This window comes from Trachinotus anak, unplaced genomic scaffold (genome assembly GCF_046630095.1).
Source record: "Trachinotus anak isolate AG129_WGS33_773 ecotype Australia unplaced genomic scaffold, CSIRO_AGI_Tana_v1 ptg000019l, whole genome shotgun sequence".
Taxonomy (NCBI): Eukaryota; Metazoa; Chordata; class Actinopteri; order Carangiformes; family Carangidae; genus Trachinotus; species Trachinotus anak.
In genome coordinates this window covers 5,240,605-5,257,343 of record NW_027273870.1, presented here as the reverse complement: position 1 = coordinate 5,257,343, position 16,739 = coordinate 5,240,605, and the positions used below count along the sequence as shown (strand labels likewise).

Below are 16,739 nucleotides of genomic sequence, written 5' to 3'. Positions count from 1 at the left end.
AGAGTTTTCAGTATTGTGCTGTGTAAGGCCTCCATTCGCACCAAATGCCTCACAGTGACATCATCAGTGTACAAGAAATACAAAGCATGCAGTAAAGAAAAATGTCACAATACAACAATCTCTTAAAAATGAGGAGGTGTTTCAGAAGTGAAAAAGAAAACAGAAATCCTCTCCAACATTTGGAAATATGTATATTACGTATGGTACATATGAAAATGTATATTTGTTAATTATAAGTGTAGTAATGATAATCAGTCACTAATCTCAGGAACAGAATAAGCACTAGTATATGATTCATATAGCACAGAGTGAAGCCAATAAAATGTTTCCATCAGAGGGACAACTATTCAACGCACTGACAGTAAGTTTGGTCCATGTCATTCAGGAGATGAATCCTAATGACTTTAATGATGTTTTCCTCTGCTGCCACCATGAGGTTAATAGAGTGAAATGTCCAAGAGCTTCTGGCATGAACTCACACAAACTCAGGAAAATACTGGGTATTGAAGTTGGGCTGAAACCATTATCCTTACAACGTGATGTGGTGCAGCTTTCAAGTGTAATAAACACTGAAGAAAACCTTTTCAAATCCTGTCCTGCAGTGCAAGAAAATATCTTTTATTCATCATTATATCACAGGCATTAAACCATGCCTCACTAACTATGTGACATACTCATCATACTGAAAGGCAATGTTAAAATAATATAATAATATTTGCAACTCTGCTGCCGTTGTGTGCATGTGTGCAGTGATAACATCTTTTGTTCAGAGATTTTTCATGGGACATTTGTTATTTACCACTGAAAATTGTCTTGTATTTAAGTAATTAACAGAGAATAGTAAAAATAAAAGCCTCAAGTTTGATAAAGTTTGATAGTTATTAAAATATTTTGAAGTAGCCTGCCAATGACGTATTCACCTCATAAATCATGACATATTTCTTTCCCTTACACAACATTCACACAGCCAATAATACATCCACTGTTATTAAACAATCACACATATCAATTTAAATGGTAATATTAATTATCCTGACCCTGGTATGACCTAATATCAGCTCCCCTCCAGATTTTTTGGTTTCACTGAACCCTGCACACCTGCTTGTTTGTCTGTGTGGTGGTATGAGTTTCTCTAACACCTCGCTGAATTAGGGTGTAATGTGTCCCAGCCCTCAGATTGAACATGTTTTATTTAAAATGTGAAAACTATTTAAACTGAGGACAGCTAAATGAGGCGGTGGTTTGTTACTGTGCTGTGGCTGAAGGTCACAGTAAACCCTTTTTGCTCTGCTCTCTAGGAAACTCAAAATAATGGCTAGTGTATGCATGGGCGTGGCTTTAGCGTCACTTTTTGATTGACAGGCTTAGAGCCCAATAGAACTGACCCGCTGTCACAGAGAGGGCGGGGCACCGAGTGACCAAAGTTTCCCACTCGGGTTTAGGGCAGTTGGGGTTAATTTCCGCTAGGTAGTGGCCGCTTACCTACAACAGCCGTCAACTTTTCTCTGCCGACTGCCGTCGACATGTCCAACAACAATGCCAGCAACAACTTAATTATCGCTCAGAGGGCCGTGAAGCAACTCCGGTTAGAGGCCAGTATCCGGAGGATCAAGGTACGAACCCCCCAACATTGACACACAAACACGGAAGACTGAGCTAGCCCACTGTTGAATGGCGGAGACAAGCTGTTAACAGACATGACACAGGGAGCACTCCTACATCTTAGGTTCAACGAAGTGGTCCACAAAGTGACAAATACAGTGGTTTCTGGTTGACGAGACCACAGCTACGAGCGAACGAGCCTCTTCCGTGTTTTAACGGCTGTCATTGTCTGTTTTGGGAAGTCGTTGCTACTTTAAAGTGTCCGCGGAGCCACCGAAGTGACACGTTTAGAAAAGTTAAACTTCGTAGTGTTGGTTATCTGAAAGAAAGAGGTGAACATTTCATTCAAATTACATAGTGGACGCACCCATTCGTGCGTTGCGCCGTTGCTTGCAAATTTTATGCAAAAAAAAAAGTGCCAGTAAGTCTGTGCACAAGAGAGAGGGAATGGGTAGTATTCAAGTTTGACAGCAGGCCGGCTGGGGCGGTGCAAATACCGTACATGTGATACGCCTTTGTGTTTATACACGCACACCATCACCATCACCATCACCATCATCATCATCATCATCATCGTATGTCTGGCTCTGCAGGTGTCCCAGGCTGCTGCTGAGCTGAGAAACTTCTGTCTGCAAAATGCCTCCAAGGACCCTCTCCTGGTCGGGGTCCCCTCCAGTGATAATCCCTTCAGACCTCCCAAGTCCTGCTCCCTGTTCTAAGGTAGGCCTGCTTTTTCCCCTCACTGATGCACCAGCTGGGGACATAAGCCTTGCCACTAATTACACCAGGGAGGAAATTAATTACACCTTCAAATTCAGTTCAGACTGAAATCAGTCAGCTGATTTCAGGCAGGTGCTAAACGAAGTACGTGTGTAAAAGCGTTAATATTTGATATGACTAAAGCTGCAGTGATTAATCGCCAACTATTTTGATAATCGACATATAGTCGAATCTTTTAAATCATTTTCAAGTAAAAATGCCATTAATGTGATGATTCCAAATTCTCTAATGCTTTTGTTGGTTTTACCTTTTAGTAAACTGGATCTTACTATTTAATGAGCATTGGGCATTTTTCACTGTTTTCTAATACTACATATACAAAACAACTAGTCCCTTAATCTAGGAAATAATGGGCCGATTAATCACCTATTTTCATCATAGATTAACCTAAAAATTCTTCTCTTAAATAATCAATGAATCGTTTCATCTAGAAAATGTCATAAAATAACAGAAAATGGTCTTGCTTTGTCCAACCAATAACTACTCAATTCATGAAGAAAAGCTGCAAATCCTAACATTGGAGAAGCTGGAATAAACAAATGTTGTTGCATTTTCGCTTAAAAAATGATTTAATGACTGATTATCAGAATGATTATGGCTACTAATTAAAGTTGTTGGTTCTGTTTAGTGTGCTCTTATTAAATCTAATTATATCTTAGTTAAAATGGAGCTAAAACAATAAGTCCATCAATATAAAGTGTTATTTTTCAATATAGTCCAAAGTCATTCTTCATACAAAAGTGCACTTGTTGGTTCCAGTTTCTTTGAGTTCGATGCTTTCCTAGTCTTATCATACCTTTTAGTCTTATCACATCTAAAATACTGGTCAGTGATTAGGTCAAGTGCCTCCATTCCTTAAATTGATAAATTGCAAAGAAAGCTCAGAACAAAGCACCACTCTGGGTGCTTTGTTGTGTAAAACACATGCTGGTGAAAAATACTCTTGAACCTTTGCTTGTAATTCAAGAAAAAAGGGGAAAGATACATTTAAGCAATACATTTTATATTACAATTTTGTATAGATGTCAAGCCAAAATGTAATAGACACTGATGCATTATATCAATCCCACTTAAGTGTTTAACTTTTGTAATATTTGTTGGGTTTATTCAGTTTTATTCAGACTTAATCATGTCAGAGTTGTACTCTATATACAGGGAATGATGTCGCCAAACTTCATGTACCAATAAGAAGAGGCATTTTTCCCAGCGGACATTTTGACTGGTCACAGTAGGAAAACCAAAGTTGTTATTAATAACAGTAACGATGGCTTGATTTAATTCAACTGTCCCAGTAAGCCATAACAGTGTGACAGTGAGCAAGCATGCACAATACAAGGACCCGGAAACTAAGGCATTTTTAAAATACATTTTTAACTTGACTGTTCTTCAGTTGTGTCTGTTTTTCTGTCTACAACAGAAAAGAACGAGGAGGAATGCGTGAATTCACCCGTCGAAGGCTTTCTTCACTTCTCCTAGATGTACCTGTAGATCTGTCGGCTCCTCTTGGGATGTTGCAACATGGGAATTGGGTGGGGTGGGGTGGGTTGGGTGGTGGTGGGGGTTGGGGTTGGTCCACTTGTTTGCCAAAACTAATGGTATCATAACTCCCATCTGTTACATTAAAGCAGGGCCAAGCTGCATGTTCTAAAGTTTGTTATTGACACTAGCCTGACTAATGATTAAGCTGCTCCTAGTTTACCTAGTGCTTCACATGCCCAGTGTCAGTCCACTGACTTAACATTGTCTGTCGCCAGTCAGTGAAATGCAGTCCATGTGATTGGCTACTGAAAGCACAACTTCCTTTTGTATTTTGTGTGGAAGGTTGAGAAACTATCAAATGTCAACTTAAACAAGGTGCTGTTCAAGAATAAGAACGTGTTGTGATCTATATACATACATACACTGTATGTCTTTATAAAACACTACCTGTGTGTATGTGGCCAACAGATATACTACTAGCTTCCGAGCTAAAATGATTGGTGTCTTAAACTACCCATTTATTTGTGGCAATAGTAAAGGTGTTACTACCACTCTGAGGTACAATAACATGGTACAGACTTTTAACCCTTTCAGTACAGGGCATGTGATTGTTGATTAACTGTTCATCCAGTCCCTTTTCTGTATATATTTAACAGCCTGTTAAGGTTGCTTTTATTAGCCTATATCTGTTCCTGTCTTTAATTTAAAGAAAACATGTCAAGGCCTTACACTATTTGGATAGTGAAACCTGTTAGCAAATTTTATGTATGTCACTTTAGATACACAAATGTTCATAGCTGTTCAAAACTTCCAAATATTGTCTGTATTTAATGAAACATGCTGCAGTGACTTGTTGCAATAATCAATTTCCACACTGGAATCATGTTCGGATCAACCAAAACTTTTACTACTGTTAGCCGTTACCTTTCTTAACTTTGCTACTGTGGCCATCCTTTTAGAAATTAAATGACTTTTTTGGACACTTAGGAATTGCTGTATGTGATTTTTTTTTTCCAAATATCAGTCCTTGTGCAAAGAGCATAAGAAAAACAATTCTTCTTTCTATTGTGTCTTAGACTTTGACTCATAAGCCTTCAGTTTACAGATATCAAACCACCTCATATGAAGGATATGCAACTGGGCTGCCACTAACTACTATTTTTCTGTCAATTATTCTAGCAACTAACTTAGAGATTAGGGTTAATTTTCCTGCAGTAAATCTAAATGACACACTGGTACAGTCAGTTAACGTAGAATAAGCCCAGATTCTGGCCTAAACATTTTCTTAAACACTTATTTAATTGAAATTCTAAGCTAGTAGGCTGACAACTTGATGATGTTATGAGTCTTTAGCAGCTACAAGGAAAAAAGATATTACTAATGAATAGATAACACTTACAAATGAATAAGTAATCCTCCACATTATTGTGACTTATCACATTGCACCATATAAAATAAAAATCACAAAATAACACTGGTTAAACAGGGCTTATAGTGAAGGGGTTTAAACTGAGATTAGCTCATCCTCCTTAAGTCACCCACTAACCAGCTTTAGGGATGGGTATCCTTAAATAAATCAATGTATGGGAAACGGTTTGTGGACTTAAACTATTGATTATGGCTGTAAAACCAAAAACATCTCTTAGAATGTTATTCATGTTACTCACTAAGTTCATGTGAATCACAATGTGTCAACGTGGGTTGTTATTCATGTGCAGAGAGGGTCCTGGAGGATTTCAAGAACTGATTTATTGATATTGATTTGTGAGGGAAGACTTAAGATATTGGAATTAGCACGTGTGTTGTGTTTGCTCCATTTATGCTTTTGAAAATAGCAAGATCAAATTCACTTGACCGGTGACACCACATGCTGCCATGGTGCTAAATTTAGGACTTAAAATTGTTTTGAGCTCCAAGGAAGATTTGAAAAATGCTGATCTAAACCTAAATCAGCTGAGGCGTAGGCCTCTGGGTGTGTCTTAAGGATTATCCGGTTTACTCCTCCCACTTTTTTTTTTTTTTTTCTTTTTTCTTATTTTGGCCCACAACACCCTCAGAAAACCAACTTATGCAAGAGGTGAATAATACCAAACCTGAGCACAAGTTTAAGTTTGGCAGGAAGTGGTTTGACTGAATCATTTTCAATCCTGAAGCTTCCCTGTTTTAGCCCAGTGGCTTTGGTAATTAGCAGAAGTGCCATCACCTGGAAGTAAAAGAGGCAGCATCTGTCTGAGAGAGTTTTGCTGCTCAGGTAAGCCACTGGAAACATACATGTGAACTGATCCACTGATACTACAGTAAGTTTTGTCATTTAAAGTATTCAAACAACATATTTGCACGGAAATGTTTGGGCACCTGTTGTGTAGATCCTGTTGCTGTGTACAGCAGTTATATTTGCATGGGAATAAACTCTCCCTGTCTTGCTTATGTGTGAATATGGCATCCAGATGGCTTCCAGATTTGGCCAGAGAAGAGCTGGAAGACACCAGGACTACTCAGGTAATGACATAAATGTAAATACATGATCCAAAACCTCCAGCCCATGGATTCTGGGAAAACAATCCAGTCACATCTTCTTTTCCCCTAATTTACCAGTATCCCTCTGTCCTTTGTTCACGCTTTTCTGATCTACTACAGATGGCTATCTGCGTAGGGATCCCAGCCCCAACTCTCTGAATGAGCTTCCTTACAGCGCCTCCTGGTGGGCTGACAAGGAGGAGCACAGGGAGCAAGGAGACTCACTAAGAGTGAGTAAAAGTGAATGAAATTGTGTTGCTATTATCTAGGGAAAAACTAACTTTTATCTTGTAGGAGCAACTAAAGGAGATGGATGAGCACGTAGCCAGGCTCCAGGACATGCTGAGGTGTGAACGGGCCAAAGTAAGGTTTATGCATCTGATGACATACCATGTGGAATATTCTATTATCCTAGCACCCCACCCCCCTAACTCATCCTTTTCTGCTTGCCAGTGCACCCGTCTGCAGCTGCGGTGTAACCAGCAAGAGGGAGAGATGAGGCGTCGAGAGCAGCACAGCAACAGACTGAAGGAGCGACTGTCACAGCTCACTGACAGACACAGGGAGAAAGGACCCTGTGAGATACACTCCACAGACTAACCCACACAGAGCTATTTGCTAATATAGGACACAAAATTTACAATCTTGCATTTTTCTATACAGCTATAGACGTGTTGAACTTTCCACCTGGAGCCCGAAGCAAAAGAGAACAACCAATCAAATCACTCAGGGCTACTGCAAAGTAAGTTGGCTGCTATTTTCATGTGCCCTCTGATCTTTGCTTGTCATCCCCCACCTTATTCTAATCTTCACTTGCCCCCTCCGCCTTGTAGACGAGAAGAAGCAACACTACGTCTGATGCTGGAGCGCAGAGAATCAGAGCTCAGAGAGGCGATGAAGCTGCGCCACAGCCTCACCACGTTACTTCATGCACTGAGAGTCGACATGGAGCAGGTGAGGAAAAGAGAGAGAGACTTTAGCAAAGGCTAGTGGTTCCTCTTTTGCCATTTTTGGCTGAAAAGTTGAGATCAAAAGTTCATTCTTGACCTTGAGTACAGCCATTGCCACAACGGTCCCAAAACAGGATTCATTTATTAGCTGCTCATTCGTCGAACCTTTAAGCCACGATGAATGAGAAGTCATTAAAATGCCCAGAAAAATGGAAATGTGTACAATTCCATGACCACTGAGGAATATTGTGCAAAGGAATCAAAAGCTCTAACACAGCCACTTAAAGGACCTTGTTGTGAGACTGATTTGTCAAGTAATATTTCCAAGAATGCCCTCTGTTGTAAAGGTTGTAATGCTGAACCCAAGTATTGAACATAATAAGTCAGTCTCACCTTTTGAAGACACTGTCAGACTCGGTGGATATTCAGGATGATGCCAAAAATGAAGACAAGATGTTGGATCAAGCTGAGGTAGTGCTTGGTGACCATGTGACAGGAGGTGTGGTTCAGAGTTGGAGGAAGGTGCAAAAGAGACTTGGTGATGTCATATCTGAAGGTAAACACCCGATTAACAAAAAAAAAAAAAAATCTTTAAAGTGTCCTTGTAATGTGTTGAACCTTTTAAGAGGACTACAGCAAGTTTTTATTTTGCCAAACCAATGACTGAGAAACTCAAGTCCAAGGAATATAATCAACATGTGGTCTCTCTTGAATGTAGGTCACACTGGTTTTGGCACTGACCACGACAAGCTCTTGGCTCATCTAGAAACTGAACTGAAAGAGAGTCAACAGCTTGTCAGATTACAACAGCAACTGCTGCAGGTACATTTCTGTATCATACATATACACACTGTCTCATATCAACTTTTGCTAGTGTCAGACTTAGAAACACATTGGTTTTATGTCTGTAGGGTAGCCTTGTCTCAACTGTCCCCTCTGAACTGGCCGATTCATACTTTTTGGAAGAGTGGGAGCGTCTTCAGGTGCGGTGGGCAGAGCTCGATCATCAGAGAAGGACTTTTGAAAGAGAGAGGCAGTCCTTCACCGACGCTGCCATCCGATTAAGCCTTGAGGTGAGAAGAAAATGAAGCAGAGGCTGCTGTTTAAGGATATATGATGACTGCTTGGATCATTTTCATTTCATTTGAAAATGTAGTAGATACACAGGGATGGAGTAAATGAATGAGGTAAGGCTGGGGGATGTTGGAGCTGTTGTGAGGGGAACAATTGTGTGAGGCATTCAATGACTGAGCATTTACTTGAACTTAGAAAGATGCATATTGCTGTATAAATGTCATTTTATTGCTTACAGCGCCGTGATTTTGAGCAACAGAGGGCCGCTCTCGTGAAGCAGCAGTATTTGTGTGACTCACCGCTGTTTGGAAAAGGAGCGCCAAGCGGCAACAGAAGAGAGAGCACTGCTCTCAGTGAGTACACACACAAATTGAATGGTGGAATGGTAAGAGGCTGATGTTGGATTGTGGTGACATGATTTTACTCCAAAAGCCCTGAATGCATCATGTGTGTTTGACTCTAGATTTCTCAGGTTTGGGACCCACCGGCATATCTGGCTGTCTTCCCATCACTCCATCGTCCACCGCTCTTTCTGCGTTACATCAGGGAAGAGTCAGAGTTCAAACTCCAAGCACTCCTGAGCTCTACGCTGCCCTCAATCTGTCATACAACTGCAGGTTAGTCAAGACCTTATAGCAGGTGTTTGTAGATCCAGTCTGGATCAGTATGCATCAAAAATATAAAATATTAACAGCGTTATTATTTTATTGATCATGACTATATTGAACTGCCAATAGTACCATATAGGCCAAATATTATTTATTTTTTTATTTTTTGGTCAAGCTTAACCTAAAATCTGTTTCTTACAATCTTTCTCTGCACTGATACTCCAGATATGTTACATCAATGGTCTCCTGTGCTCCCTCGACTTTGTCACTTACATTATTTAATGACTACATTCTGTTTTTATGTTGCACTGAGGCAACATAAAAACTGCTCCTGTATATTCAAAGCTTTTCTCCCTTTTATGAGACTGCTAATCAAGAGGGTGTGTGTGTGTGTGTGTGTGTGTGTGTGTGTGTGTGTGTGTGTGTGTGTGTGTGAACTCATGAGGCAAACATCAATATGAAGGTACAAGATTTTTACACTGTAGAAAACCTTACAGTGTATGTGCAAGTCTGGCTTTGTGTATATAAAGCTCCACTTTAACTTCTGAAGTGACATTTTCTATTTGACCGTTTGTTTTTATGTTCCTACTTTACTGCTGTTATTACTTCACACTCTCTGGCTCCTCTCTTCTCCTTCAGGGCCACAGAGGTAGATCACCAGTCAGACACATGGGACACACCACAGGCTCCACACCTGGACTGGTCATTTTAATACAGTTTTCGTCACAACTGTAAAAAAACGTATTGTACCTTATTTTCTCTTTTTAAAATCATCAATAAAGTATATTTCTACCTGACTGTGTTTTATTTTATTTTGATATGGCACTGTTTGAGTATGATGGAAATGGATTTTGGCTGTTGTGATCAAGTATTGCCAGTACAATAAGCTTTCTTACAGTGGCCAGTTGACTGGTGGGAATTATATCCTCCACCTAAAAATAGCTCCTAAATAGCAGAGTACAAAATTCAAATACAAAGTCACTTTAAATACCACATTTCCTGGAGATGTTGTCCATGTGAGGTTAACAGTGTAGAGGAGAAGTTGTTTTGTTTTCAATATGTTATTATATAGTCATTATTATGGTTAAGTACAACATTATTGTATTAATTTAAGTAGTGTGAATTGCAAAAAGTAGGTGACCATATGGTGGTGTCAGCTCTATCACTTTACATTACTGTATGTACAATTTTTTTTGATGCCTCCTTAGTGTATTTTCGTAAAACCCTGCTCTGGTGCATAATCTAAACTACAACATCCACACCTGTTCTTGCTACACCTTGCTTTATGGCCTTAAACTCGTCATTTAGTGAGATTTAAATATTATCCTATAATAATAAAAAAAGGCAACAAAAATTGTTGTGCAAGCAAGGTATGTGAATGTGCATGAGGAGGAAATTGAGAAGTGAACCGACCTGCACGCCTGGTGCATGAGCTCATGTGATTGGCTGCGGGCCCCTTGGGGAGTGTGTCCTTGATCACCACTTGTACCTAATTACCAATCAAAACTTTCTTACGGGAGCCTGGCGCCGTAGTTCTGCTGTCCTTTACATCGTTATTACAAAGACAGCAACTCGATCATCTCACTGAGAGGGAGCCTGGCAGAGAAAGGCGAGAAAACACGAGAAGGTGCTAGAATGAACCTTATGGTTTGGGGACTGTTTCATCACCCGCCGCGCTTCATGGAGTCCGACAGCAACAGTTTCCAGCCCTGGAGAGACTACATGGGACTGTCGGACACAATCAGAGAGATCCTGGCACGAAACACCACCACTGAGTCCTCACTGCCGACCCTCGGAGCTGCGCACTCGGAATCTGATGATCTGTGCAAGACTTTAGTGTCTATGCGCATTAACGGGGTTAACCAAAGTGGCCGCGGAGCAGACTGTGCGCCAGGTGAATCCACGCCACCAGGCGCCTTTGGTCTGTGGCACGCACCAAACTCTGTCCGTGCTGAGACACCAGATTTGGCGGATTTTAAACTGGTGCCAAAACCGACGGGATCCCGGGGGCCAAAAGACCGCAAGAAGACGCCCAAGACGACTCGTTTCAAAACACCTGAGCCGCCGGCGTTACCTCCATCCCCTGAGCGCATGTTCTGCAGTTTCTGCAGACACAACGGAGAGTCTGAGCTGGTTTACGGATCCCACTGGCTGAAGAACCAGGCAGGAGATGTGTTGTGTCCATATTTGCGGCAATATGTGTGTCCTCTCTGCGGAGCCACGGGGGCCAAAGCTCACACCAAGCGCTTCTGTCCGAGGGTGGACAGCGCGTACAGCTCCGTGTACGCCAAGTCCAGACGCTGAGCCAACAGGTGGCAGGTGGCAGTAAGACACTGCACAGGCGGCGGAATCATATTTATGTGAGATCTTTGTTTATTAGGATTAGTGTGTTTTTTTGCTTTTGTGTGTTTCGGTTTGGTTTTCATTTGCATGCTCTGGTACGTTTTCCGTGAAGCCCTCTGTGAAGCTGATTGGAGTTGTTTTGCAGCTGGTCTCTTTGCCTGCCTGGCCTATTAACAGCGTCTGTTTCTCTGGAGTTTGTGATTTTGTACTTTCAAGAACGACTGCCAGATATTATGTTTGGGAGAAGAAGAGGAAAAAAAAAACATGTTTCAGAGGAAAATGTATGTTTGTTTTACATATTTTTAAAACGTGGCCAACTGATGTCCAAATCCATACTTCCTGCCCATGCATTTAAGGATTGCAACACTATATATCAAAACTCTATAAGACCTACAGTCATCAGAAATAACTTAACTGGAACATGTAAACATCATGTGACCATGTAAGAATTTTAAATTTTTTAAATATGAGTGACTACATCTTCTTGTTCTGAGATGTTCCTGAAGCATGTTATTTTATTTTGAATATTGTACTTACGGCTCTTCTAAAAATGCCTCAGCTCTTCTGACTTTGTGAAAAAAAAAAAAAAGTGTATTCTTGTATTCCAATAGTTATACATGTCTAAAGTGACTAAATCTGTGTTTGCATTCTTTGTCATCACTCTCCATTCTTTCCACATCTTTAACAGAAAACTCACGCCTGCTGTGAAGGGCAGGTTAACCTCTCAACAAATCACTAATTCCAGATATTTGCATAATACTACTCAGATTGCTGACTTAATGAACAACGGCAAACTTTATTTGGGGAGAACCAGAACACAGAAGCTATTAAACAAAACATTACAGCTGCCAATGAAAAGTGAACATAGATTCATTATTAAATATTAAAGTGCCTTCATTGCCCATGAACTACTGGGGAAACTGTAGGCTTAGGATGGCAAGTACCTCATCGAAATTCTCAACGGTTGGAGCTCCTTGGAGTTTTACTGCCACGTCGCAGGTTCTCCAGCCCCCTGTGTGTGGCCATGACCTTTTGACTAGGAGAAAGCAATAAGAGGACGAATGCTGATTGTCAGGTTTGTGACCAAATATATATATATATATATATATATACACACATGCATATTATTTTTTTACCACTCATGGTTTTGACAACAAGTAGGAGTCACACAGGGATGTTGAAGATGTTAGGTAAAGGGTAAATCAGTGACAGAGGGGGAAACTGTGAGAGAAAACCCCCAAGATTAATATATTTCACCATGTGTTCTAAACCTTTACAGGTACTGCAGTTTTATTGAAGCAAATGAATAAATTCCTCCTTTTTGATCCCAACCTTAGAAAAGATTGTGACAACAATTTAGACAGCCGTTTTAAATTATGTTGCTCCCCGAATCTTATACCTCACTGGGCCCAAGAACAACATCACTAGAGGAGGTGCAGTGTCCCCTCTGCTGGCCTCTGTAAAAGGTGCCAAGTAGTCTACAGCTGATGGAGCTGACTACACACTCCAGCCAATCAGAGCACAGAGGAACATGTGAAGAGGCTGAAACTGACCAATGGTATTCAAAGTCAAAAGTTCAACTCTGGAAGGAGAGGCAAGCAGATGCTGGATGCAGAGAGAGGTTTGGGGAAAAAGGACAAAAGAATAAGAAAAAAAGATGAAATAGAAAAAGGAGAATTTCATGTACTAACTTTAGAGAGGAGAGTTCTCTGATGAGCCCACAGATCAGGTCTGTGGCATCTTCATGACAGTCTGAGGAACCAGGATCTCCCTCCTTTTCCATCACCTCCCCGCTGGATGGGGAGAAAATAAAAAAGATGGATAGGAATGAAAAAGAGGTTTATAAGCTTGTAATGAATCCTAGACTTTAGTTAATCTTAGTAATTTCATTTTAACTTTTATGCCACAGATACATTTCTTTGTTAAACATATTGATATCCTCTTAAAGCTAAAGAAGTAGAAATTAGGCAAAATTAAACATGAAAATTTGTTTGTGGTTTTTAGTACCAAAAACCATCTCAGTGTAGTTTTACATCTCCTCTTTTGAGCTTCCTCCATGAGCTCTAGCCAATCAGAAGAGAGGCTTTTTCTGAGTGATTGAAAAAAAATATGGCACATTTCAGGTAAACCAAATCCTGCAAGGCTGGATGCTGGGTCCAGATTGGATGTGCTGGGGGTACAGGTGAGGGTGGTGGCTGTTTTGTTATGACATCACAAATTTCTGGAAGTCCTGACGGCTCATTTTAAGGCACAGTTTCTGAATACGGCCTGTGTGGATTTTGTCCGTGGATTGCACACTTTGATACTTTCACAGTATTAATATAGCACCTAGACCTACTTTATAATAAAAAAGGACATGAGCATCTCACTTTCTACAATATGGGACCTTTAAACCCTTCTCCCCTGCCTCCTTACATCAGAACAATCGTGTTCAGCTGTGAGTCCGAAACATAATCTAAGCATCCGGATCCAAACGGGTCAGCGGTGTCCCTAGTCTCAGTGTGCTCAGTGTTCCCAGTAGAAGGACTAGGTTCATCATCAAGATCATACTGTGGGCAACAAAAATAAATCATCAATTTCTTTCAGTTTTAATGTAAACAGTAAAATAACCTTTTAAAGCAGTAAGAGTGTCAGCAACAGCTATACTGAAAGCAACACTGAACTACTACTGTACCTTTATTAGTTGCATTATTTTGCCTGAAATACTTATTAGACTCACTGAACTGATTGTCAAATATCTATGAAAACTTGCAGATCCCGTATTACTAATTAAGTATTCATCTTTATATGAATTATGTGCGTGGCTGCATTTGTACAGCACCTAACAATAATTTTTACTATCAATTATTTTGCCAATTTTTTTAAATAATTGTGTAGTCTATGTAAGAAAATAGTGAAAATACACATCACAAATTCAGAGAGCCCAATGTAACACTGTTAGATATCTTGTTCTGTTCAAGTTCAAAATCCAAAGATATTCAACACAGAAGAACAGCAAATATTCAAGGGGCTTGACCCAGCAAATATTTATTATTATGTTTCTTTTGATAAATGGCTACTAGTAGTCATGTTGACTATTAATTGTTAAAAAATAATAAAAACTTGACATTATGAGCTTCACTAGTGTTTTCCTCTACCAATCCTGGGACTGGGCCACCACTCACACTTTCTTTCCTTTCTGAGCCAGTGGGTGTCACTGCAGCCTCACAGAGCTCCACGAAGCCACAGTTAAATCCTCCTGTCTGGGCAAACGTGGATGAAGCTCCTTCTACTTCAGCTCCAACATGAGCATCGGCTATCTTCTCTTCTTTCCTCTCACTTATTGTTTTGGTTGTTCTGTGCACCTGCAGAGAGGAACTCTCCCTCCCATCCCTCTTCTTCTCAGTTTCCTCACATTGAGGTGGGTTAGTGTCAAAATTGACAGCAGGGCTACAGTCTGCTTCTGACGACCTAACTTCCCCGTCTTTCCTTTGTATCTCTGGTGTTTTGGTCATTATCTCAGTTGTAATTCCCTTGACTTCCTGTTGCTCACTATTCCACACATGCTCCTCCACTTCATCCTGCGCGGGTGGATCTGACTTTGGCGCACCACTTTGTTCTGGAACAGCCTCTGTGCCTCCTTCCGCCTCACAGCTCTTTCCCTCTGAGCAGCCTGGCTCACACACAGTACCGGTCCCATCTGAGGTTGTGACAGCGATGTGGACTTCAGTTTCTGCCCTGTGTGTTAACAATGTTATCATCAAAGTAGGAAGTAACAATTACTTTTTGACCCCTTACTATAATGCAGTACAGTCTTTTTAAAGTCAGTAATGTCACTTAAACTGGTCTTAAGCTTTTACTGAAGCAGTGTACAGTCTATAGTTGAAATGCATACATCTTAGAGTAAAGATAATATTGACTTCAGCCCATGAAAGAGAAGTTTGCAAGGAAGAAAATATCAAATTGTGCTTTGTTTTGTAATTTTACATTTTTCAAATTAAAATGATCTAAACGGAACTCCACCTCTGTGTCCATTCATGTGTTTACAATTACTATTCATTAACCTTTATCCTGTGTAAATTTTAAATGTGTAAAATATAATTAGTCTAACAGTACTTGAGTTGCACATGAAGCAACTCCTTACACCATTCCTTGTGTAAAAATGAAAATGTAAGATTGTGTGTAGATTGGATTCCTCACAACATGATCCTGACCTGTCATCCCCTCCACAGAGACTGGCCTGAAGTTTCATCTCCGCTTCGTTCTGCTCTGTGATATGGTCAACTGAGATGGATAGGGGTGAGGATGGACAGAGGAGTGAAGACATCACCTCTTCCTGAGCCACAAGATCAGCTGTGTTACTTATATAAATCTGCCTCTCAACTCTCTCTGCTCTGTTCTGCCCATTTTCATGCTTTTGTGTCTTTAAAAATTGACTCCGCTCCCTCTCTGTCAGACCACACATGCCCATCCTTCGCTTTTTTTTGGCTGGTAAGCCCGCTTCTGCTTCCTTTGTGATTTCCTTGGCATCAGCCATGCACAAGTTGGATGGTTCTTCTTGGCCAGCTTCATAGTTTCTCTCCAAAAGACACTGAGAGTTATCCTTTGCAGCCAGTTTCTTCTCCGAAGCAGACACACAGGCATCACCCTCTTCAGAGGTTGGCAAGAAGACCTGGAGTTGATCGTTGTATGTTTGAGATGGTGATCCGACCCCTTCTTGTGAAGTTATTTCCTCAATCCCATTCTTATTGGTATCATTATCAGTATGTACTCTAAAGCCCACCACCTCAGAATCATTACTGGGACTAGTGACAGTGGTCTCTTCTTGCCCTTCAAAAGCTTTAACTGTCATATTTGTTAGGTACACATTTGTTTCTTCTTCATGTTTTTCTTCTTTGGAGTCATCTTGGTTGATGAGACAGGACAGTCCAACTGCCTGATCCTGTTCATCTGCAATCTTTGCACATTCCTGCAGAGAGGACTGTAGTGATGTGCCAGCCACTGTTGTATTATTTTCTTCCATGTCCTGACATTTAAAAAAAGAGAAAGACTTGTCAAGAATTTTCCTTGATGCAATGAAAGTCTGGGTTCGGTCTCAATCACCTAAATCACCTGTAGATGGAGAATTTGGGGAACTTCGTCACTTGAACTTTCCCTCTTCCTTGACCTGAGTGACCGAGGCTGGCCACCTTAAAACAGAAGGACCAACAACTCCATTTATTAAAGACTGTGATGGGGAATCACTATAGCTGATTAACACTCAAACTGAGTTTGTGAAGTGAAAAAGTGATAAAGTGAAGCAAAACACTGTACATCAAACTGAATTAGTAATTTACTTAATCCATATTATGTGACATAAACATCTCCTTTACCACTGCTGTTGATCTTCCCTTTACCTTTGGCCATC

The 16,739-nt window shown here is 40.5% G+C and overlaps 4 protein-coding genes across 8 annotated transcripts; 3 read left to right on the top strand and 1 right to left on the bottom strand.

The window, feature by feature from the left end:
• The first annotated feature begins 1,423 nt into the window (after positions 1-1,423).
• On the top strand, positions 1,424-4,847 carry LOC139636111 (guanine nucleotide-binding protein G(I)/G(S)/G(O) subunit gamma-10). Its single transcript, XM_071503821.1, has 3 exons — positions 1,424-1,613; positions 2,196-2,322; positions 3,800-4,847. Exons 1-2 carry the CDS (start codon positions 1,524-1,526, stop codon positions 2,319-2,321), a joined length of 216 nt encoding a protein of 71 aa, XP_071359922.1. The 5' UTR covers positions 1,424-1,523; the 3' UTR covers position 2,322; positions 3,800-4,847.
• A 1,041-nt stretch (positions 4,848-5,888) lies between these two features.
• Positions 5,889-9,807, top strand: LOC139636104 (afadin- and alpha-actinin-binding protein). 5 transcript variants are annotated; one of them, XM_071503813.1, is made up of 13 exons: positions 5,889-6,112; positions 6,309-6,360; positions 6,499-6,608; positions 6,673-6,741; positions 6,832-6,955; positions 7,042-7,120; positions 7,212-7,332; positions 7,716-7,884; positions 8,047-8,150; positions 8,240-8,401; positions 8,641-8,755; positions 8,875-9,019; positions 9,650-9,807. In XM_071503813.1, the coding sequence occupies exons 2-13, from the start codon at positions 6,309-6,311 to the stop codon at positions 9,720-9,722; spliced, it is 1,323 nt and encodes a 440-aa protein (XP_071359914.1). In that variant the 5' UTR covers positions 5,889-6,112; the 3' UTR covers positions 9,723-9,807. The 5 variants fall into 5 exon arrangements, with proteins under 5 accessions (XP_071359914.1, XP_071359913.1, XP_071359915.1 ...); XM_071503812.1 differs by having other exon boundaries at positions 5,889-6,159; positions 6,301-6,360; positions 8,866-9,019; XM_071503814.1 differs by having other exon boundaries at positions 5,890-6,112; positions 7,731-7,884; positions 8,866-9,019.
• Positions 9,808-10,503: 696 nt separating this feature from the next.
• On the top strand, positions 10,504-12,000 carry nanos3 (nanos homolog 3). Its single transcript, XM_071503816.1, has one exon. The coding sequence runs from the start codon at positions 10,646-10,648 to the stop codon at positions 11,312-11,314; it is 669 nt and encodes a 222-aa protein (XP_071359917.1). The 5' UTR covers positions 10,504-10,645; the 3' UTR covers positions 11,315-12,000.
• Positions 11,849-16,621, bottom strand: LOC139636102 (uncharacterized). The gene is made up of 6 exons (XM_071503805.1): positions 16,445-16,621; positions 15,547-16,358; positions 14,518-15,070; positions 13,769-13,902; positions 13,045-13,146; positions 11,849-12,389 (listed from the first exon to the last, which is right to left on the bottom strand). Exons 2-6 carry the CDS (start codon positions 16,353-16,355, stop codon positions 12,311-12,313), a joined length of 1,677 nt encoding a protein of 558 aa, XP_071359906.1. The 5' UTR covers positions 16,356-16,358; positions 16,445-16,621; the 3' UTR covers positions 11,849-12,310.
• Between the last annotated feature and the right edge of the window lie 118 nt (positions 16,622-16,739).